Raw genomic sequence first — 24,046 nt, forward strand, 5'->3', positions numbered from 1 at the left:
CTACATCATTTACACTCACTTTTCCGGTTCTCGCTTATTCCTCTGATGAAGCTCAGGTGGAAATCACAGGAAAGAAACAAATGTTCAGGTGATCCACAGTGATGTCACAGCTCTGCAGCTTCATGACACTTTAATCCTCACATTGCTGTTTCCATCCAAGTTACTCAGAGTTCGCCCCATTCAAAATATCACTTGGATTTTTTTTTTCTTTCTCACATTTCATGTGTCTTTGGGAAAATGAAAACTCATCATTGAGAAAATGAAATCATTTAGAAAGCATGTCAAACATGTCAGCTTCCCAAATGTGAGGATTTCTGGCCTGACTAAGTGGTCAGATCTGGGAACTTTTTTCTTCTTTTTTGCTCTTTCCTGAGCAAACCATTATGAAGTTGTGAGTTATGAAATAAACATTAGCTCCAGTTTCAAAGATGACTCCCTTTGAAAATGGATGGACTGCTTAATAAACTGTAAAAAGCCTGTAAAAGTACTATAAAAATAATAATAATTAAAACAAATAAGCACGTGACCGAAGATTGTAACGTAAAATAAAGAAAATCTACACCACGTCAGAAGAACCAAAGACCTGTGACCACGTCCTTCATGTTGTCTTTTCCTTCACGTTTCCCAGAGAGGAAAATATTGCATTGATCTTTTTGGAAAAAAAGAAACGTCTTCCTCACTGTATTGGAGGAAGATGTACAGTGAAGTTTGTGAGGATGGCAGAAACGTAATGTTTCAAACATCCAGCTAAACCTCCTTCATAGAGCCTTTTACCAACTAAAATACTGAATAGCTGATGTTTAGTCCTCACTTAAACAGTCTGGCCACATGATGATGAAGAATCACCACACACACACGATCACACGGTGTAAAATTCTGCACATTTTTCTTTTTTAAGAGATCACGACAGCGATACAAGCGAATCCATCAGAACGCCTCCACAGAAGTTTTCAGAGAACACGAAACTGCGGTTCTCGTAGATAATCACCTTACCAAATTTGACATGCACGTAATGCTCCCAGATGTATGCACCTCAGGAGGAGGACTGATGAGGTCTGCGTCCTGAAGACGGCAGTGCACATTTTACGCACGGTGTACACACCAGCGGCCAGATGAGGGAGACATACGGCTTCGGGACATGTCGAAGTATCCCGAGTAATTTTTTTTATAACATTTCATTACCTCTCTCTTTAACTGGAAATACTACAGTGGCAAGCGCACAGCCGCCTTCGTCTAGCGAGCGCGTTAAAAGGTTAAAAGGTTGTTGTTTTTCAAGAGAGGAAGCGGAGGTTCAAGGGGAAATCTGGGTCCGACTGTGCGCACTGGGCGTCAGTGATAAAGCGTGTGAAGCGTACAGTCCGTCAGTCAGCAGTCAGTCATCCACTTCAACATCACTCTCCGCTGAACTCCAGCTGTCACCTCGTGTCCTCCGCGCCCGCGCGAGCTGACATCGGACAGGTAAGAGAAATCACTGAAGGTTTACTCAAGTCATTCGCGAGAAGTGAGTGAGTTTAAGTTTCTGACGAGTCGGATTCTGATAGACGTGCGTTTCCCACAGCAGCCACTGTTGGCTGTTTTTTTTTGTGGAGGAGGGGAGGGGAGTAAAAAAGAAAGTAATGGCGAGGGCTAAAAGGTGAGAAATTCATTTCGATACGTTGCTATAAAAAAGGAGTCTTTGAGAGGGTGGTAGAAAGCAGCAAATGTGTGTGTTTGCTGCGTGTTTCTTTGTGCTTATGTTGTGTATAGAGCAAACCTTGATATATTATTATGTTACATTGAGCCATAACGCTTGCCTTCAATTTCATATTGATGTCTCATTACAGTTAAAACTTATAAGAAGTGGCAGCTACACCACGCTCTTCACGAAATATGGGCTAATGAAGTTCTGTGGTTGTGGCTGAGAATGGTGATGCAAGGTGCAATGTGCACTACAGTCTGCAGTTCGCCTGATGCTTATTAAAAACAAGTAGCCTAAAATCAGTTACACTATGCACACATTGGGAAAGTTCTAACAGCTGTTTTAGATATTGTAACCATTTTTGATTTTTTTGATTTAATAATTTTTTTTATTTTTTTTCTTTACTGTCACCTGTACAGAGTGGCACAGCTACTTTCAAAGCCACCCTCACCCTCTGCCCCCCTCCTCCGCCTTCTTCCTCCTCTTTCCAAATGCTCTCCTTTGAAGCGATGATGCCCCATCTGTCATATGTGAGCAAAAGAGACCATGCTCTGCTCTTCTCAATTACTGAATTCTCCTCATGCCAGCTCCGGTGGGACAGGAGGAGGAGCAGGTGGGTGGCAGTCAGCGCGATCAATCAACATGAAATATTCAGCTTTGAATATACACATCATTTACTGCTGCTGCTGTCCTTGTTAGAAACACCCCCAAAAAAAAGAGTTGGGGTGTTTTTGTCTGAGGCGTTTTGTTTGTTTGTTTTGTTTTTGTTTTTGTTTTGACACAGTTCCTGATGAAAAATTGGGGCAGGTATGTTCAGGTGACACCATCTTTATGTAAAACTACAGCCTATATTGAGACTAGAGGGATATTTGAAATTATCATCATCACAACCGAGACGAAATTGGAGGGAGGGAGGGTGAGTGGATGAAACTGTATTAAGTGTAGCGCCACAGCCGTTTTCTCATTATGCTGTAGTAAATTCATACAGCTTACATGACAAAGCTCTGCTTGGCAAGTTTCTCCCCTGACAGAGGCACTTGTTTGAACACCAGGCACATGATTTGAATATCTGTAATCCGCACTGAAATCAACAGGCCAGATGAACTTTTTGGCACCCTCTTACCCGCCACGTTGAGTCAGAACCCACCACCACCATCAGCCAAAAAAAAAAAAGAAAAAAGAAAGTCTAAGCTAACCTAGACTTAGGCTTAAAGGAGGCTTACTTGAAAGGGAAAAAAATGAGGCAAAAGTTATTTGATTTGTCCTTCACATGCCGACTGCAGAAAATCCTGGAACTTTGAAACCTTATCAGAGGAAAATCGGAACCTTTTCAATTCATTCAACTCTTCAGGAAACTTTTAATCTAAGTATCTGCCTTGTGATAATAATATCTCTGTGATGTTGCCTCGTGAAATTTGCCCAAGTACCATGGCCCTAAGTATTTGAGCTATGAGGCAATACAGTGAAAAGCATAGCCCCCTTGTATGAGAACACAACAGTGAATAATTAATAACCTTGCTCCCAATTCCAGGAAAACAATAGCATATTGTCGGAACACTGCACTAATTTAACTAGAGGAGAAAAAAAAAATCAGTCGACAACTTCGACAAAATGTGGAATGCATCGCCATTGTTATAAAGCATATCTGCATGACTTCTCTTCTGGTTATTCTAGCTACTGTAGCTATAATGCTGTGCTGCATGTGTACATACTGTAGTGTTGCATGCTGCATGATATTGTAGCGTAATGTTGTTTGCCTTTGAGATTAATCAGAACCTATTAAATACCCCTCTCTCACCTGCTGGCAGTATGTGAGGTGGAAGTGCACATGCAGGAAGCTATTTTCCACAGGCCTCCTCTCTTGGCTGTCAGCTCCCATTAAGGGGGAAGGTGTCATATCTGTAACACAGCTGAGTGCAGATGGCAGAGTGGAGGGGATGGCTCACCGATTTAAACAATGATTAATGAACAGAGATGGAAAACAAATTACATTGGACTATTGGAGGCAGGGAATTGTTTTTATGAAAATGTTAATTGTGTCTGCCAGGCTGATACCAGGAATGGGGGAAGGGTGGAGAGAGGGCAAGGCAGCGAGGCAACCGAGGGGCTACTGATAGGACGTCTACTACTCCCCTGGCTCAGATTATTGGCGTGTCTCAGCATGCAATGTTTAGTACCGTACCTTGGCTTTAAGACCTCTAATGTGCCATAACTTTCAAGGTTTGGCTTTTTATGATGAACCCCATGAAGAATTGTCGCCCACCACTGCACCAATTAGCGTTATCTCTAATAATAAGTGGTTGTAAGTGACGAGAGAAGGCGCCCTGTTCTAGTTGTAATTATTGCAGGCGGGTGCAGCTGCACTACTTAGGGAGATGATGATAATTATTTTTCTTTTTTTTTTCATTGCGGGTTGATTATTTAAGAGCATCATACACTCATCAGAGTAATCAGGAGAGAGTGATTAGTGAAAATCCACGAGGCTAACAGCTGCCACATTAAACACTTGCCTCTGTTGCCAACACACAGAGTCAGAGCCCTTCCACAGGACAGAGACAAACGAAAGCACTTCACCTTCAACTCCAGGACCACATGTGTTTGTTAGAAAGTCAAGGCTCAGGGCACACAGAGAATTAGAGTAAACAGAGCGCCCCATGAAAAGGCATGTTGTTGTGCTCCAAGGTCAACCTTCAATGCTTCATTTCACAAGTACAGGAGCACCTCTGAAGGGGAGTCAAAGTTTGATATGGCGTTTTTAGAACAGTGGGAAATAGAGCCAGTTACTGCGTGGTGACCTTGCGGTCCTCCTGAATTGTCTCCTATTGTACTGAAACATGTAAACGCTGAGTACTCTGGTGAACAAGTGCTGTTCGATAGGGCTTCTGATTTCACGCCCTATCTGATACACAACTAAAAAAAACAAGAGTCTCAGTTAGAGATTTGTGCCACGGCCATGTCCGGTGTTCATGCTGCGTTGCTCGCCACTGTGGAAGGCCTGCTAAACTAAGGGCTAATTCTCTTAGCCCAGATGTTGCCTGAGCACAGTCCTGGGATCCCACTGGGTTGATGAGCTCAATCAGTGAAATGATGAAAAGATGATTTTGTCCCTGTAATTACAGTGTGTAAACTACTTAGCTAGGATTGCAAAGGAAGTCATTTTCTAATTACGCTGGTACCCCGTTGTCTAATGGTGGATGTTTTGTTGTTTTAGAGAGCGCGGGAGATAGAGAGCGAGAGAGATAGATATATATAGAGAGAGAGGGATAGAGAGAGAGAGACAGAAAGAGCAAGAGGGAGAGCAATAGTGAGGAAGAAGTGTGTGTGTGTGTGTGAGAGAGAGAGAGAGAGAGAGAGCGAAAGAGAGGAACTTCATGAGGGGCCTTTGCTCTGCTTCTGCGGTGGAAAAAAGACCATCACAAGGGCAAGATGGCTGCCAAATGAGAGCTCATTGAATTATCAGCCCAGTTAATGTGCCTTGGATTATGCTCTTTGTTTGTCAGTTTTTTTCCTGTAGATGCCATAGCTTAATGAGATACTGTAAGTGGCATTACAAGACTCCTGCTGTGATTTTTGTGATGACTCGTTTAATGACTTTTCTTTTAGTGCCTCCAAGTGCTTTAGCTACTGAAAGCAGATACGGTTTTTATCTCCATTTTTGTCATCACTGTGCAGCTTTCCAGATACAGATGACGAGTGTGATCTAAAAACAAAATTATCCTGTCTCTTTAAATGACATGTGACAAGGGTCTGTGTTGACAAACCTGCTGTCCTTGCACTGGGGGAAGTTGTACTTCTCAAGAAAGAAAAACATGTCAGTATGTTTCGGACTGAAGACGCTCCACTCTTTGAGATCTGTGTGAGTTTTGTTGGAGCTGGCTGCCGTCCTGCAGGGCTCAACCATCTGATGCAGCCTACACCATGTGGATAGGCTTCTCTTGTGTAAGGCTTCCCCTACGCACCCCACACTGTTAACACACCCCATCGTACGCCAAAGCTTTGTTTGTGTCCAGAAAGAACAGGTGGTCTGTGCAAACAAGAGCAACTGTTTACACATTAGTGATTTAAAATACATTCTATATGCACATGCCTTTGTGTGTGTGTGTGTGTGTGTGTGTGTGTGTGAGTGAGTGAAACAGAGACAGCATGTGAGAGTTGGGTGTCTTTGCATGTGCATGATGAGAATAAGTTGAGGAGACAGTGTTTATATTTCCTTGTGCTTCACTGTGTGTGTGCTTCATTGAAAACATCAGAGGAAGCTCATGAATGCAAAGTTTAACTTTGACATACACACACACTCTGTGGTGGGGTGATAATTATGCCGCATGTTTCCTCAAGAACACTCATGTATACTCTGCATGGATGCCCTCTGCATAAATGTGATTTTATGCACGGTTTGTCATTGGAAAGAATCATAATCAAAGCAAGGTTTTCCACCAACTCATACAGGTACAAATACAGCTGAACGTGAAGCAAACCTGCTGTTTACAGTCTGACATGCGGTTTCTTTACCCTGTAGCTTTTAGTGTGTTTCCAGAGGAACTTGCATTCAGTGCCACTAATATACATTACCAATAATGAATGGAAAGCCTCTTTTTACAGAACATGTGGAATAGCTGACTCCCAAATAACTGCACATCACCACTGCGCCACATGCAAGCCAGATTTATTTTTACAGGGCACGAGCCAGATTTTTGATAGTTGTAAAAGGAGTGGCATAGATTTACTGCACCCACAACAAATGTGTATGTATTCCTTTATGAGTTCTTTAGCTATTACTCACAAGGAGCTAGTTTGTCAGTGCTGTGTGTGCTCTTTCTGTGCTCTGTACTCCCACAGTAATGAATGGTGCTGGTTAGACTATTCTGTCTCCGTCAGGCTTTTGGGGGGCCTACAGAGAAGCTCCTATAGGGTTTCATTAATCTGGCTGTCAGAAAGTATATGGGTACTATCTTTTGTACAGGTCATGGTGGGCAGCTGTGTTACCACTGCCCTCTTCCTTGTACTGCCTCTTCATTCTTTGACAGGGCAGTCTGCAGTATCGTTGGCAGGCTGATTTGGAGGGTGGGCGAAGTGAGACACAGGGGGCATAAAGCGTGGCATGGGGCTTTTAGTGCGTTCACATAAGCCTGCTCTGTGATAATGAATGACACTGTTGTTATCTGCAAACTGGGACGTCAGGGAATTCCAGGAATTTTGAAAGTCATGATCTCATGTTATGTGATGTTGAAGTAGGCAGAACCACACTGAAAAGAATCTGGCACATCAATATATATCACGTTTAAAATCTGATTATCACAGTTACATTATCACACTGCCTACTAGCTTCTCTACGTATACTTGCGTATCGATAAACTTCATTCTGGGTAACATTAGATGGGTTACTGTAACTGCTGGTTACAGGCTCATATAGATGTTTGTGGTGCATTCATTGTGGCTTTCTGCTCAACCATCCACATAAATTATTAACGCTTTTTAACTGCTGTTAAAAAGAAATATGAAATATGCACTTCTGATCCATAAATTTCAGTCATGCGTTTCATTCCAGTGTCACCTCTCTATGGATTTACAATATTGTCCATCAATCCTAGCTGACGATATGCTGCAACCACAACATAAAAAGATTATACTTCCACCCTCTTGCAGATTAGTTACTGAAATACAAAATCCTCAGGCTGACTGCAGTAAAAATAAATGTAAGAATGTTTGGTATTGTCAGACCTGAAATCATGCAGAATGCACAGCTCCCATGGCTGGTTTAATTGTGTACGTGTCACATTTTTTTTCTTTTATTGGCTGTGCTAAATCACACCTGCTCCTTGTTCGTCTATGCGTGGCCACACCTAAGAGGCGCCGCTGTGACAAGATGCTTAATAACAATCAAGCTCTCTCTCAATCTGTACCAAAAGAGCCTAATCCACTTTGACAGAGAAAACACCTCATGGCCCTGCTTCTTGCTCCCATCTTCACCAGTTTCTACATCCCCACATACTAGGTGGGGATGTAGAAACACACACACACACACACACACACACACACACACACACACACACACACACACACACACACACAAGTGATCAGGGCTTCATGCCTCCTTGGTATGCTTAGTTAATCAGAGGACTACTACTTTAGCAAATATGAAGTGGGTCTAGTGTATGCTAATATCATTCGCTCACTTTCTCCCTGTCAGATATGATTAGGTCAGGACTGTATCCTTACACTGATCTCAGCTCAGAGCAGACGCGCTGATCACATCAGCCATGGCTGCTGGCATGCCAGCTTTTTATCTGTGTGGCTTATAACATTTTCTTGACTGACTGAGGTTGTCTTGGACTATAGGCAGCAACAGCAGCAGCAGGTGGCTCAGACTCCTTGTCAGACATTTATTCGCCTTTAGTTATATTAAGAATAGTGTCTGCATTTTGCACAAGGCTAGCCTCAGTCCTTTGACAGACAGGTGAGCACACACACACACTCATTTATACAATAGTCAAAGTTATTTCATAAGTTGCTGCAGACGCAAAGCCATTTGAAGTTGAGATTGAACAATCATTATTGATTGGTTGCAGACTTCAGATTGGATACACTGTACAGTATTACAAATCCAAAGCTACAGCATAGCAATGACATTAATAGAGGCAAATGCAATAATAGTTCAAGTGACTGTAATCCCTGAAAGTGGGTGAGAAAAAAAGAGGGGAGGGGGGCATCTTTCGCTCCCTCCTCTGTTTTGACATGACTGCTAAGGTATAGCAGGTTAAGAAATATGAAATGGATGTACTACATTATAATATCATTTACTCACTTTTTTCCTGTCAGATATGATTCAGTCCGTTACATTGATTTCTGATGCACCGCTCAGAGCAGGCTCACACTAGTCACTGCTGCCGGCTCTTTATCTGTGTGTTTTTGTGTACATCATTTTCATGACTGTCTGAGTTTGCAGTCCAGGATGATGTAAGCCTGTGTTAATTCAGTGTGGACAGTGCAGGCTTTGTTCTGTGCTCTTTGGTGCTTCACTGGAGCTGTGCAGGGCTTGCTTATGTGACCTCTACCATTGTAGTATAATGTGAATTTGAAGCTTTGTTTTGGTGCCATAGTTGAATCAAAAAACGGGAGGCTGGAGAAGTGAAGCACATTTTATCTTTCTATTTGGACTTTCTTTCTCTAATTTTAGTTTGCATTCTTGCATCATCAAGTTGTTTATTTTCCTTAGCACTCCTGTGACATAATTATCCTGGTAAAGATTTTATTCAAATATGCAACAGACCTGCTGAAATAGCTTAACTCTTTCACTTTAATCATTTTTTTTAAGCAGTTCAAGATTTGCAAAAGAAGGCTGAGTAGAAGCAAACAGTCTTTGATGTTTGTGTTGCCTTAGTGTTGTGTGTCATTACAAAATGAGATCAAGACAAAGATTTTCACCTCACCCTTTAGTAAAGATGAGATATTTGTTGAGGAAGCCTTTGTGGTTAGACTTAATCAGCATTTTCATAGTCTCCAACAATAATCTAAAACCACAAACATACTAAACACAGGATGAGGAGAGTCAGAACCTACTTTGCTCTATTTCCTGACCTATTTGTGGTGCATCACTGGCATTATACAGCTGTTGCAAAAGTACAGATTTACTTAATTGACAACTCATAAACCCACTAACATTTTATTCCTCTGTTTTTGGGCTTCATGGGAACAGTTTCTTTGATTTGTCAAAATTTGAATGCATTTAATGTTCCTTTTGTTTTCTCTTTAGATCTGAGCTGTGACAAAGAGACATTTGATCTGAACAGCGTGAATCAACATCCTGTTTCGACTGAATAAGTGCAAACTGTAAGCATACAGTTAACTGATAACCTTCGGACTGTTTCACATAGACACCCCTGACGACCATACTATAACATCAGCCAGTCTCTGAAAGGACAGCTTCATTACCCTGTCCACCCATCCAATTAGGAGCCAGATGGCGCTTTTGGCCAATCAAATAATGGATGCAAGGATACTCAGCAGTATGAATGGGAGAGCAGAGCTTTCCCAGTTCTTGAGAGTCACCAATCAAAGCATCGTTTCCCAGGTAAATTCCACCCAGGATGACAGCCGCAAGAACAGGAAGTATCCCTGCCCATTGTGTGGAAAGCGTTTTCGCTTCAACAGCATCCTTTCTCTTCACATGCGCACACACACTGGTGAGAAGCCTTTCAAGTGCCCATACTGTGACCACAGGGCCGCACAGAAAGGCAACCTGAAGATACACCTCCGTACTCACAAGCAAGGCATTCTGGGCAAAGGCCGTGGGCGAATTAGGGAGGAGAATAGGTTGCTTCATGAGCTTGAGGAAAGGGCAATACTAAGGGACAGACAGACGCGAGCTGGTCATGTTACACAACAGCAAACATCTAATATAAACCATCTTCGAAAGCCTCAACTGTCACAGACTGTCCCGACACACCCCCTATTCTTAACTAACTCTGGCGCTGCAGAGGGCCAGCCACATACATCCACATCTCCTAAGGTGACTCCTATCCCTGACGATCCCATCCAGCTCCAACCTACCGGCTTCCGCTGCTCATTCTGTAAGGGAAAGTTCAGGAAGCAGCAGGAGCTTGAGCGTCACATCAGGATCCTACATAAACCCTACAAATGCACCTTGTGCGAGTTTGCTGCCTCACAAGAGGAGGAGCTCATTAGCCATGTTGAAACAACACATATAACTGCTGATTCGGGCTCAGGGCAGAAACCTGCAATGGGGGTCGGTGACAAAAGAAAGCCTGCTGGTGAATTCCCCTGTGAGGTGTGTGGCCAGACTTTCAGCCAGGCCTGGTTCCTGAAGGGTCACATGAGGAAACACAAGGACTCTTTTGAGCACTGCTGTCAAATCTGTGGCCGCCGATTCAAAGAACCATGGTTTCTCAAGAACCACATGAAGGTCCACCTCAATAAGCTGGCTGCTAAGCGTAATCTCCCGGGTGATCATGACACCTCTGATAACATGAGTAGCTTAGCACAAGACCATCAGAGCAACTTCTACTCGCAGTACATCTCCCACATTCACAACAGCTTCCTCACAGCCGAGAGAGCTGACCATCAAGATTATAACCAGATACTTGCCACAGCAGGCATTGACATGAAGGTTCGGGAGATGTTAGGGAGGATGATTTCCTCGGGTCCAGGCCCTTTGACAGATGCAGAAAGCTCTTCTTTGTTGGGTTTAAATCATCTCCACCCTCCGCTGACCTCCACTGGCATGGAATATCTGCAGAAAGTCATCTCAAGCAGAGATAGACTCAACAGCAGCAACAGCAGAAGTGGCTACCCAGGCTGGCAGATCATGAACCCAGGACTGCCTGCTGAACAGCAAATGCTCAATCCTAAAGACCAGCAGCAGTGCTCCTCCTACCTGCCTGAGAGATGCCTCCCTCTGGATGATGGAAAAGTGCGTCTCGGTGATGCAGACATCAAGGCCATCAGCAGACCAGGTAGCCCAGGCAGCATGAGTCATAAAGGCCCAACAGAGATCATCACAGAGATGGGGAGCTCCCACTCTGGCAGTGGCCTTGACCCCCGACCTCAGTCTTCTTCTCCAGCTACAGGTAATTCAGTCAAGGAGAGATACTTTTTTTCTGAAGACACTCCAATAATTTTACACGTTAAGTTCAAATAATAATGATGTGATCCATTTACGATAAAGGAGAAGTAGGATCTAGTGTTTATAGACCCATACTTGAAACTAAAAGTCAGAATATCGTGGCCACTGCTGCTGGTTTTGACCATTCTTTTTTAACATTTAACGTAAAACAGAAGGAGAGATAGGGATGACCTGCAACAATAGTCCTCGCATGGATTCAAACCATAACCTTTTTTTACGCATCTTAACCCAAAGGATACCGTAACAACCTGAGTGTTCTTTCTAAAATCTTTTTCTTGCAAATATCACAATTTTATGATATGAGGTCTGGCCAACATGACAGATCTACCACCATTCATTAATACAATGCAGTAAAGATCAGCTCAGAATATCGCAACCATGAATCAAATTTATGCATCTCAGAATAATTCCTATATGTTCTCTTTTTTTTTTTAAAGAAACATAATAGCTATGTGACAGCTGTGGCCTTGCACTTAGTGTAGGTGGACATTAAGCTCAGGGTCAGCAACACCACCACAGATACCACTGTCATGCACGAGGACTTTGTCTTCTTTTTAAAGATAATGGCATCATGTTGAATTGTAGGGATAATTAGTACCCTCTATTTTTTATCCGTCACATCCACACCCCTTGCCTACGGGGGCACAAGATGTTAATGCATGCCATCTGGTGTTTTTAATGATTTGATATATACCACCCAGTGATTTTTATGATTTGATCTACCACCTGGTATTTTTATTGATAGTCTTCTGTTCCACCTGGTGATTCGGATGATTCGGCTCTCTGGGTAAATGCCTTTCTTGTCATGGCATCCTGCTAACATGTTATCATGAGCCTAAATTACTGCTATAACAGTGTTGCTAAGAGAAGAGAAATAAATCCAAACTTATGTTTGGTTTCTTCATAGCTTATGACTATGGTTATTCTCAGTTGGAGTACTGCTGTTATGTACATCTAAGTCTGATGCGCTCTTGTGGGATTTGATCCAGTATCCTCTTAAATGTTGGCCGTATAGCAGAGATAAATGGATCAGGTCTAATCTCATTAGGTGTTTTGTTTCCATATTGTGCACACATACTGGTATCTGCATATTTACATGTAAATGCTGGCAGTTTATGTCCAAATCCCACTCTGGTTGCTCTTTAAGAAACATATTCAAGCTCTATTGTTTTTACTTTCCCTCTTCTCCTCCTATCACCAAGACCATACGGTGACACTTCCAGAAACATTTATGATAGCTGGATAGCTGAGGATTTGCGTGCACACAGTTCTGGGATGGCACATTCAGTATCAGACTCTAATTTCAGTCAATATTAAGCATGGAAACTAATTCATTGTAAAGGTCAGGCGTCATTGCTTTAGTCAATGATGGATCCGGCAGGCTTTCTCTCCCCCTCTCCTCCTCTCCTCTCTGTTCTTAGTCTTGTGTAATGGTAGACTCACTCTGGGGGCTTAGCACCGCATTGTTTAGCTCTGACAATATATCCCAGAGACCTCTGCAGCTGCTCCCTGCGCTCACAATGACAGATTAATTAACACAATCACACGCTGCTGGCCCTGGCTCAACACACAGGTCTGCTGCGGGACAGATAGGTAAATCCTACACATATGGAGAACACGCACCACTTGATGAGGGTTTAATAACAGGGATAAGTTTTTTCGGAGGTGGGGGGTTGTAACTGATCAAGTCTGTCTGTCTCGATGGTTTGACGTGAAGGAAGAGAGAGGGAGAGAGCGAGTATTTTCTAATTCAGGAGAGCAGAGATGCCGAGGAAGAATTACCACTGCCAGATGTTCAGCTTGAGGAACATTGATTAGTCCAGAATTACTGGCTGCATTATTCATAGTCAGCCTATGGTGGTCATGAAGTTATTGATGTTCTCAATATGGATAGCAAATATAGTACAGTCATGGCTGTCAAAGTGAGAGACGGCTTCTTTACTTGATATGTCCGGTTACTGTGCTGGATTTAGATTTTTAACTACAAATACCCAACATCTTAAATTAGAAATCATGCTTTGATTTCAATAGAAGGGATGTGCTACAAATTACTTCTTCCAATATCTCATCAGGACAGATTTGAAAATGCACTTTGACTTTAATTATAATCTAAGATTAAGAATAACAACTCTTCCTAAAATGATAAACTAATGAAGGGTGCATGCTTCAGGCCTCTGACCTACATTGGACCATTTAGATCTCAGCTCAGAATAAAAACATGCCTAACAAACATAAAATGCTCTGACAGTTATTAATTAGTCCCATTCAGTACTCTTAACCTCAAGGTCAATGAGCAGACACCATGTAATGATGTTGTCCCCACATGTGTTTTTCTCCCTTCTTCCCTACTTTTACACTTCTTTTGCTGTAACAGCTAAGACAGCCTGAAATGATAAGCGTCTATAAAATGCTAAATGTTAACATGAGCAGAGGTTTACCCAGAACCACAGATAAACAGGGCTGCTGTGCAGAGTATCAATTTTCATTTGGCTGTGCCTTCATCGGTCTATTCTTTGTGACTGCTGACAGTAAAAGCATCTTTTAACTGAACAGGTCCTTATCTAACTCTTTCCTGTGTCAGGCTTAAACAAATTCAGCTCTTATTCAGAGATCAGAATCAGTCTGACTGGTTTGTCTGCACTGATTACCTGTTGGCTTTTCAGTCTCCCTCTCACTTCTGTCTTTTAATCCTCTTTTTAATTATTATTGCAGATATGAGGCTCAAATTAAGCTCAAAATGCTTGTTTTCCTAGCATGCAGATAAAAAGATTTACCCAGGGAGTTCTGAACACCTGCCTTGAAATATTGTTCCACCATCTCCTGAATGCCATTTGGCTTAATTGACTTGGAAACGTCCCAAATGCGTCATTGACTATGTGGTCTAATTAATATTAATAATATATGCTATTATAAACATCAAAGAACATCTGGTGCCCCTGTTTTTCTCACCAGTCTTGTGTGTGACTCTGTCTCCCTCACTCTGTTTCATCTTAAACCAAACCAGCCACCATGTATCTCTGCTTTGCATTTCAGGTGCTTGATTTCACATACAGAAAGAGCCAAAGCCCCACTGTATATAGAGTTTGATATCTACAATGTAACTGCCAAATGCCTATGTAAGCATAGTATGTGAGCCTGTGATTGCCTTGACGGTGATGTATGGTTGTAAATCTTAAAGCCTATTTCCATATGAAATGAATCACTTGTCCAAGCCCAGCTGCATGCTTTTTCCATAGACACGGCTCACTTGAGGCATTTATTTATTTATTTACCTTTTTTTCCTTCACTTTGCACATCCAGTAAGGGCGGATAACTCATACGCATCACTTCATTAGATGCTCTGTGTTAGGTGAGAGAGGCTGGGGTTTGTAATGATGCAGTAATTGGAGTTTTGGTTGATAAATCTAAGCTCTAAAATTACTCCCCTCACATAATGTGAGCCTCGGCAGTGTAAGTAAATCTTAAACTGATTAAGTTAGCATGAACCAGGCAATCACAAAGATGGCACCCGTCCAAAGGAAGAGAAAAAAGGCAGGGTCTTCAGTCTTTGTGTTTTTTTTTTTTTTTACTGCTCTCATGTAGGCTGGGAAATGGGTTTAGGAAGGTCCAGATGAGGTCAGATATATGTGTTTTCTGAGCTGGCCGGTAATGTCATCGTAATTTAAGCCACAGAATAATTGAGATATATAGCGTATCTGAAAGAGTTCCATTAAGCTGTTTGGATTTTTTTGTCTGTTACTGGAGACAAGGGTGTGGCACTGTTGAAGTCTCTTTCCCGCTCTTGCACGCCCACGCACGTCGACGCACACATTCAGCATAGGCAGACATTAAATCAAACGTACTGTACACACTGTAGACATGCACACCAACACATATACAGTACAAACAAGGCGGAAAATGTTTTTAGCTCAAGGACACAAATTTGCCATTTCAGCAGTAATTTTTCAATTTCATGAGGTTCAGCTCTATTTGATTAATATGGAGGTGCTATTTTACGGTTTTATACATTTGAAATTGTAAAAAAAACAGCCATCATTTTACTACAGTTCAGCTCACAAAGGTGGTTTTTCTATTAAAGTTGGAAACAAAGTAAAGTAACAACTACAGATCATTAGATTCAGATTTACCTTAGAGAATTACCTCAGGGTCGGATCTTGAGGTGTATGAAATTGATATTTCTCTGGCGGGGATGAATCACTGTTGTAACTCAGATATTAGTCCATTAAAGAAGAACAATAAGGCATCAATATGCATAGAATTAAATTAATGGTGGTGGGTTTATCTCTCTATCCCAGACGCATCCCTAAAAGACACAGTATAATGTATGACCTGACCTTCAAATGCCAGGAGAGTGTTGGGCAATAAACTGCCAATATTTGTGGCTTAATGGCGTCGGATGACTTTTACTGTAATTGGAATGGCAGCGAAACAGCTGGGCTGTTTAAAGACAGTGCAAGTCTGGGGTCTCAGACAATCACTAACTCAACCTGGTCGCAGGGAACGTGTTTCACCCTGGAGGGGTCTTCTGTGATAGCTATAAGGATTAAACTGTAGGTAAACAGAGGGAAGAAGGCATTTAAATTACCTTTAATTAAAAGTTATGGTGAGTGGGATCAAATCTTCCTTCCACGTGGATATTTTTCACTGGCTAACAGGAGAAAAATTACCCTTTGTCATTCTCCACAATAATACACTTTGTACTTTTTGAATTATGGTTCCAACACACCATTTTTCAAGTATGAAGCAAAAATAAACAGCTACAGTACATGGCGTGGTTAATCAGAACCGCTCACATGTTGGACTTCGTTATTTTTGACTGGGAAGCCTACTTACTGGTTTTGATGGAATGAGGTTCCTGTCTGCTACATCTGCCTCGTTCTAGTTCTTTAAATTCTTCTGTTTATTATTTCTGGAAGAATCTTGTTTGGTGTTAACATCTTTGGGTGTATTTATTGCACATGGTGGTGGCGTCCATACTGTAAAATGATGGATCACTGGAGCTGAAAGCTGATTACAAGCTTGATTTACTGCAGGGCAGCGCTTAAATCATTCAACTCAGCCTGATGGGGGATTGCAACATTTTTCATGTTTAGACAACGGTTGTTGGTACATACTTCTCTCATACTTCTCTTCAGTATGTCTCATATACACAGTTTCCTAATTTGATTTGGATTGTATTATGTTTTGCTGTTATTGTCTGTGCTAGGTGAGAAAGTCTACAGGTGTCCACTCTCCAGTGACTACAGTGCTGCACAGACGACCTCCCTCGGCTTCCATCTGGATCGCTACCACTTCCCCCAGTGGCAAAACAACAGGGATCTTTCTTCTCCACTGCAGCCCACTAGCAGCAGCTCCAGCTCCAGCCCCAACCCCAAGCTCAGACCTCGATCCAGGGAAGACTGGAGCCCAGCTGCAGGTCACTACCTTGGTCTGGAGAGCCACAGTGAAAACGCCCTGCTCATCAACAAGCTGTCCGACCTTACTGACAGAGATTCAGGTGTAGACAACTCTTTATCTGCTCAGACCAGGAAGTCCCAGTATGAGCCTTTAGATTTGTCTGTCAGGCCAGAGTCTGTCATGTCTCATTCAGCCTTGTCTCCTGCTGTACTGGTACAGATGTCTGGTGTTTTCAGTAATGGACTCTCCTCCTCCATTACCCGCCGGCTACAAGGTTACTCTAATGCTGCAGCTGAAGTCAGTGTGAAACCCGCATATCAGTGTGACCTTTTGGTGCAGGGAACAAAAGAAGAGATGAACCCACAGAATGCAGGTTCCACAGGGCATGATGGTGAGACTGAATTTGAGAAATCCGAGCAAGGGGGAGAGGATGAAAATGACGATGCTGCCAAGTGGAAGTTGCTGAAAAATAATGTCCTGAAGCCAGAGGAGCTGGTACAGGCCAATGATGATTTCCAGGGTCCTGGTGAGAAGAAGCATGACAAGCTGGGACCTTGGAGCAGAGCTGTGGCTGAATCTCCCATCTCCTCTCTGGAGAACTTGACTCCAGGACAGGCCGATCAACTCCATCACCAAGGTGGCCTACTCTCCTTCCTCAGATCCCAGGGGAACCTGAGCAGCACACCTGCCAGCGCACACAAAGCCAGTCTGAATGGTGGTGAGGACATGGAGAAAGATGTTGCATCAGGTAAGCAACAGCTTATATCATAAATGCTATATCATAAATGCTACATGCAGCTGTCTCCATTACCAAGATGTAGTCAGGGCTGCCTACCCATTTCAAAGTATCTATTGCCACCTAGTGGACAAAGGCTGGTCCTTTTTTTCATATCGTTATCTCCGTTCAGATGCCACCTTGTCTGAACGTGATAGACCACTGCAGATGGCAGCATAACAATGTTACAATCAGTTAACTTAATTCTATATATATACATGGTTGAAAGTGCACTGGCTGTGCGCTTTGCAGTGATGTGTGAAAATATCACCCACAAGGATGCCGCTATAGAAATCCCAAAAAAAGTTTTTGTCAGTATCTCAGCCCTCATCACCTAACAGCGGAAGTGTGAAGAGTGAGTGTGAGTGTGTGAATAAATCATGCCAATTACAAACAACACTTCCTTTATGCTTATAGCACTTTAGTTTTTTTTTCTCTTGCCAGATCTTATCTCTGATCTCAAATAAAGGCTAAAGAAGACACAGGTGTGTGGCACTGATTACCCCTACACTTTAAAAGATGATATAATCTCCTTGTGTGATAGGTTACATATCGCCCAAGCCAATGGAACCCACTGATGGAGAGGCTTAAGCTCTTGCGCTGGTGTGATATGCTTGCTGAGTGCAGATTTAATAATTCTGTCTCTCAGGAGAGGGAATCCAACAGCTGGGGTCTTTGATATGCATGTATTATGAGTGCAACATGATACACCTTCCCTCTGATCCCCCTCTTATTCAGAAACTCAATATGTTCATGTGAAAGACAGGAAAGTGCCTGTCAACTCCATTAGGGATTAACATCTGTTCACTTTTCTTCACGATTCTAACAGAAAGATGTAGTTTTCTATTTGATTGTACAGATGCTTATTATAATATGCTGAAAAGCACCCCTCCACACATTCCTGTCATAGTCGTCACGCTGTTCATGTGTCTTTGTTGCTTTTATTGTGAATAATACTGTTTGAATTAAAAAAATAAAAAGTTTGGAAACACTGGCAACTAGCAAACTAGCAAAAAAAACCCCTCAAATACACCATCGTATCATACTGTGACTGGTCGAGGTTCTTTTTTTTTTTTTTTTTTAAAAAGCAATCTGATCAATGTTTTGCTCCCTACTTGGAGTTATTTCAAGCATCCCTCTCTTTTTGTTTGCTGCAGATTGATCCTTCATATTTTTTCTCTCTCTGAGAAAGTAGATGTCAAAGACACCATGAACACCTGTCAGTCAAACTGGACATTGAGACGGGTAACTGACATTGAGAGTTCATTGAGTGTCCTCTAAAACTGAACTAAGCAGGTGGCCCAGCAGCCTGTCCTGTCTGCAGTGACGACCAGGTGGCTTTGTCATGGGGCTGTCTCCTGTTGCCCCCATCCTCTCCATACTGTATGGCACGTCGAGTGGCATGGTGACATATTGCCGGGCAGTTTGGACATGGAGTGATGTGTTTGTGATGACAGTTCAGGTCGGCTCCAATGTGCCAGCAGTGGTAATTGGCCAGATGGTGACCTCTGGTTGAACCTGTCTGCATGCTCATTAGTCTCACTGAGCCCTCCCTTGTGCTTTAGACAGAAACCCTTATCTCTGCACTGCTCAGACTGAGCCACTAGATGGCAACATTTACCGCTCCAACATTTGGGCTTAAAAAAAGGCTTCTAAATATCTCTCTACCAGGTATTATGGGCCACTTTCATATTTCACAGACACAATTAGAACGACTATTTTTGGGATCGCAGTCATGTGGCTCCATGAATACCCTGAGGTTTAGACTATTATTCAACTTTAAACCAGTTAACTAGTTAGCTAAGCCAGCTGTCTCTTCTGTGACATCAGATCAGGCCTCTCAGACGCATGAGAACAAGTGAATATGAGAAGATCGATAAAGAAAGGATTAGGAATGAAAGAACAACGGAGGAAGGAGAGGAAGAAAAGGCCCTGATTTGAAAGGTTGAAAGGGGTGAGTCATTATCTCATTGTCTGACCTCTGTATACCCTCCACGGAGAGGGTGACAGGGAGTCAGAGAAAAAAGAGAGAGAAAAGAAGCGAGAAAGATCACCATAGATGGAGATAGATGGAGCGACAGCGAGGTGAAAGAGGAGCGGTAGTGCGGCTGTTTCCATGAGCAGATGTCGTTTGAGGGCAGCGAGAGGGCAGCGCGGCCTGCCTTTGTGCCGTGCTTCTCCCCATAGAGATAATGAAGGGTGGAGCACTGGGAAGGATGTGCAGTCATCACTCACTGTCTGTGTGCCATCAGAGCTCAGCCCTGTGTCATCCGTCACCATTCAGCTCTTCTGGCCCCCGTCGGCCCCGCCACTGTCATCATGGTCATTATCTCAGACTGTGACACACAACACACTCTCACCACAAACGCACATACACACACACACACACAAACACGGGAAAACATGTGTGCAGGTGCAAACATATGTGCAACCTCATTCAAATGTGTACTTAGGGAAGGGTAGGGTGATACGAGGGTCTGTACCATGCGTGACTTTCAAAACCCAAAATAAAACTTTTTTGGTAAAAAAATACAAACAGCCTTTACTTCGAAACCTGTTTTCTATCACACAAAGGAAGTCCAAGTTCTCAAATAGACCTTTTTCTAGCATCAACAAAAGTCTAAAATTTACAAAATTCTCTTAAGTAAATATCTATTCAAAGAATTACAGACAGAAGAAATGCCAACTCCTGATAGTTTACAATACTTGTGCTACAATCATATTTGTAATATATGAATTAGTTTTTAAATGCACTGTTTTTTCCCTTTCTTACTATGAGCTAAATGAGAAGATACTGCTCTTTCATCTGGTCTCTATATAAAGCCAGGAGAAGGTTAGCTTGGCAAGCATTAAAATCTGTAAACAGGAAGACAGCTAGCCTGGATGAAAAAAAAATCTGCTTACAAGGATTTATTAAACTCCATAGTAAACAAATGATATCTCTTTTGCCACACTTATACATAAACATGAGTAAAAAACAACACTGTGCTTTTACGTTTACATACTGGACTGCTTCTTGACAGGTGAAGTGATTTTGCTAAAAGAGAGGTCTAAGTAGGCATGCCGTCCGACAATCATACAGCTTTTAAACAAACTCCCAGGTCAGGTTTTTTCGAAAGGCAAGAGTATAAGGTGAAATTGTCAAACATCTGACATAATTTCAGACTCATGTCCTGGTTGGTCTTCGACCTAACATGGCTGCTATAGTGGTGCACACGCCAAGTTTTGCAAGGTGTGCTCATGTTCGGTTTAAGATCCAAGTAAAGCGGTTTAGATAATCTGGCTAAACTGTGAGCGTGTTTGCGACCTATTGGACTGGCCATGATTCTTGTCCTGTCTGACACTTTAGTGAGTGCAAAGTTATCTAACACATAGAAATAATGGCCATCATTACAAGAGAACGAAGTTATAATTTAAATCAGAAGTTTCCTTTAATATAGTCCAATGTCAGTATCGTGCAGAGTCAAAGTGGGTAATCATTCTTTCTGTTATTCTTTCTTCACTCTTTCTCTCAACACCACTCAGTCCCACCCCTCTCATTTCCTGTCCAGTCTATTTGTGCATCCTATGTATGTGTACATGCATAGAAGTGTGTGTACGTGTATAAATTTATTTGCACGAGTGTGTGTGGCTGGTCTGAGGCCGTGGCGGCCTGTGAATGGAGTATCATGTGGTGAAGAGATGGATGGCTCGGAGCCCACTGCTGTCTCCTCTAATTGTAAAATATTAGTTACATTAGACTCTGGCTCGTGATTAATGGAACTTATTTGGAGGTTGCCCTCTCCTGGACCTCCCCTCTCCTCTGGTGGGAGGGAAGAAAGAACAGCAGACCTCAAGAGCCCAAGGAGGGACAGAAAGAAAGGCAATAGAGATAGAGAGGAGAAGACAATCAGGGCAATATGCGACTGATGTAGACACGAGACCTTTTGGCTTATTATTAACTGACTTTATGAAAGAGTAACGGCCTACAGGATTGTTAACATGGTCTGAGAACCTTTACAAGATTTTAACAAGATGAAGGGAAATCTGCTCTCGAATCATAATGGGTTTAGAAAGTGGGATTACAGTTTTACGGATCACTACATGCACGACTGCAACTTTTAAAGATTTAATTTTAAAGAAAGCTACTTAAAAGTTTCAATAAGGGGGTTAAAAATGCACAGGATCAGGGATTTTTTTGTGCAGTTCATTCCTGTTTCCTGTTTTTCGACTTCCACTGATTGAGGCTTGGAGAAGCTGAAGTGAGAAAGTGAGACAGGTGGAGTTTTAACACGCACCACAAAATGCTCTGTACCTGGAATTTGACAAAGCTTTTCTTTTACTCCTCGCAGACAGCTCCCCCCCTCCCTCCTTCAATAAGACTGTTCTCTCTATCCCACACACCACACACACACACATACCCTCTATGGCATCCTGATGATATTCAGATGTGTCAGGCCTTATCCTCTCTCTGACTAGTGTGTGAATGTCGATGTGTGTCCTTTACGGCCATCAGGTTATTATACACCGACAGATGGGGCATTACCTTTTATTGCTCACACCTTCTGTGAGTTTTTCCACTTTCCCCCCCAAAAACACCTTTTTTATGTAGATGTGAAAGCGAGTGTTCAGCTGCCTACAGCTGTCTCAGCTCTGATGAGGAGCAAATAGAGAGGAAGAGGCGAAGGCGGGGTGAAAAGGCTGAGACAGCCCTCAGTTTTTGGGAAGTGATGTCAAATGACATCAGCACATAATGGTTTACTGTAACCATGAATCACAGAAAAACACAATGAAGAGTTAGACAGAGGGGAAAAGAGACAGTCATTATATGAGGTAGCCTTTCAAAAATAGCACAGCAGAGAACAAGGACACATGGCTGTCTTAGGTAGACAGGTGAATGAGTCAACTAGTGCCGTTTTTGTTTTGATCATAGTAACACCTTACGGCTTTGGTGTCATACTGATTTTTATTGAGGTCAGATACACTTCTGGAAGCCATTAATGGTATGCTTTGTTGTTTTTATCTTAAAGGTACATCATGTGCTGTACTGCGTAGGTTCACATTATTTGTAGTGGAGTTATGCAGCGGCCGCTAAAGAGGGGGACAGACAGGAAGTTTTGGCATGCTTTGCCTCCCAGCTGCAGACGTCTGTCATTCCTCAGCTCAACACTTGTGTGTGTGTGTGTGTGTGAGAGAGTGAGTGTATGTTTATTTTTGTGTGTGTGTGTGTGTGTGAGTGTGTGTATGTGTGTGTGTGTGTGTGTTGTGCGCAGGATGTGTTGCTTTGAATTTTTGAACTACAGCTTGCTTTTCATAAAAAAAATGCCAGGCCATTAAGTTTTACAGTGTCAGAAAGTGCAAATTGTTATTATGAGACCACATCAATGCCAGTGTTTAGACTGGTATTTTATTTTGACACTTTTCCACAAAACCACATTGATTTTAGCACACTATATCTAATAGGGAAACCTCTTGAACCCCATTGACACATGAGTCAGTGTCATTGTATTTGTGTGTTTAATTTAACTTCTCACCTGCCACCATCTGGTCTGGAATTTAATATCCCGAAATATAAACGCACATTTTTCACAGAACTCACTCCCTTGCTTGTCATTTTCACCAAGCAGTTTCATGAACAGAAACCTGTACTGTGTGATACAAACGTCGGTGCAGATTTGATTGGCTCACAGCGGTCAGCTCGGACATGGTTTGAGTGCAGGCGAACAGTACAGTCCAGTGTTATAATCTCAGAAATCATCCAGCTGGAGGTGGTGCTTACTGGTTTACTTTTAAAATTACAAATAAATTTTCAAATTGCCACATTTGATATTTACCAGTGCTTCCAGACTCTGCAGAGGTTAAACTACTATAAACCGTATCACTATTAAGTCTCTTTTCTCTATCTGCCTGTTTGTCTTTCCCAGCTCGGAAGCCATTCCAGTGTAGGTACTGCCCCTACAGCGCCTCCCAGAAGGGCAACCTGAAGACTCATGTCCTCTGTGTCCACCGCAAACCCTTTGACAACAGTCTCTACCCCGACCGCCGCCTCCGACGCTCACACGCGTCCCAGAGGCCCTCCAGATTGCCTCAGAGCATCACGGGAGATAATCATGCGTCAGGAAGAGACCAGAACGGCATGACATCACTCTGTGGGACTTGATGTTGTCATGGCAACAGCAGATACAGACAGTTATTATTGTTTTAGCTTCACCTCAAAGGGGTTAGGATGACTGAGATTGTTAAAAAAAAAAAAAAAATTAACAGCCAACCTTGATGTACATTCCAGTGTTTACTTGAAGAGCCACAGTACGTATTTATCTGTAGCAACGACGCTGCCTATAATAATAAAGTCCATTGTGATGTGAAAGTGTAGCGAGGGTATTTAGTGCCGTTCATTTGTCAAAAGTGTCCAAACGATTTACTTGTGTTTACATGCATCTATCAGTTCAACACTTGTTTGATAGGGAGAATGTACCGTGCCTGCCCAAAGCACGTGTTCTTTCATCCGGTAAATACCCTGTGTTACATTTTTGTAAATATCGCTCGATTTCCCTTCCAGTCCAGAAGTCTTGTCTAT

The 24,046-nt window shown here is 42.5% G+C and overlaps 1 protein-coding gene across 2 annotated transcripts; it reads left to right on the plus strand.

Annotated features, from left to right (window-relative positions):
* The first annotated feature begins 856 nt into the window (after positions 1 to 856).
* LOC124061823 lies at positions 857 to 23,839 on the plus strand. 2 transcript variants are annotated; one of them, XM_046394079.1, is made up of 5 exons: positions 857 to 1,458; positions 2,098 to 2,291; positions 9,429 to 11,262; positions 16,525 to 17,463; positions 23,394 to 23,839. In XM_046394079.1, the coding sequence occupies exons 3-5, from the start codon at positions 9,636 to 9,638 to the stop codon at positions 23,627 to 23,629; spliced, it is 2,802 nt and encodes a 933-aa protein (XP_046250035.1). In that variant the 5' UTR covers positions 857 to 1,458; positions 2,098 to 2,291; positions 9,429 to 9,635; the 3' UTR covers positions 23,630 to 23,839. The 2 variants fall into 2 exon arrangements, with proteins under 2 accessions (XP_046250035.1, XP_046250034.1); XM_046394078.1 differs by lacking the exon at positions 2,098 to 2,291.
* The last annotated feature ends 207 nt before the right edge of the window (positions 23,840 to 24,046 follow it).

The sequence above is a fragment of the Scatophagus argus genome, chromosome 7, assembly GCF_020382885.2.
Source record: "Scatophagus argus isolate fScaArg1 chromosome 7, fScaArg1.pri, whole genome shotgun sequence".
NCBI classification, from domain to species: Eukaryota; Metazoa; Chordata; class Actinopteri; family Scatophagidae; genus Scatophagus; species Scatophagus argus.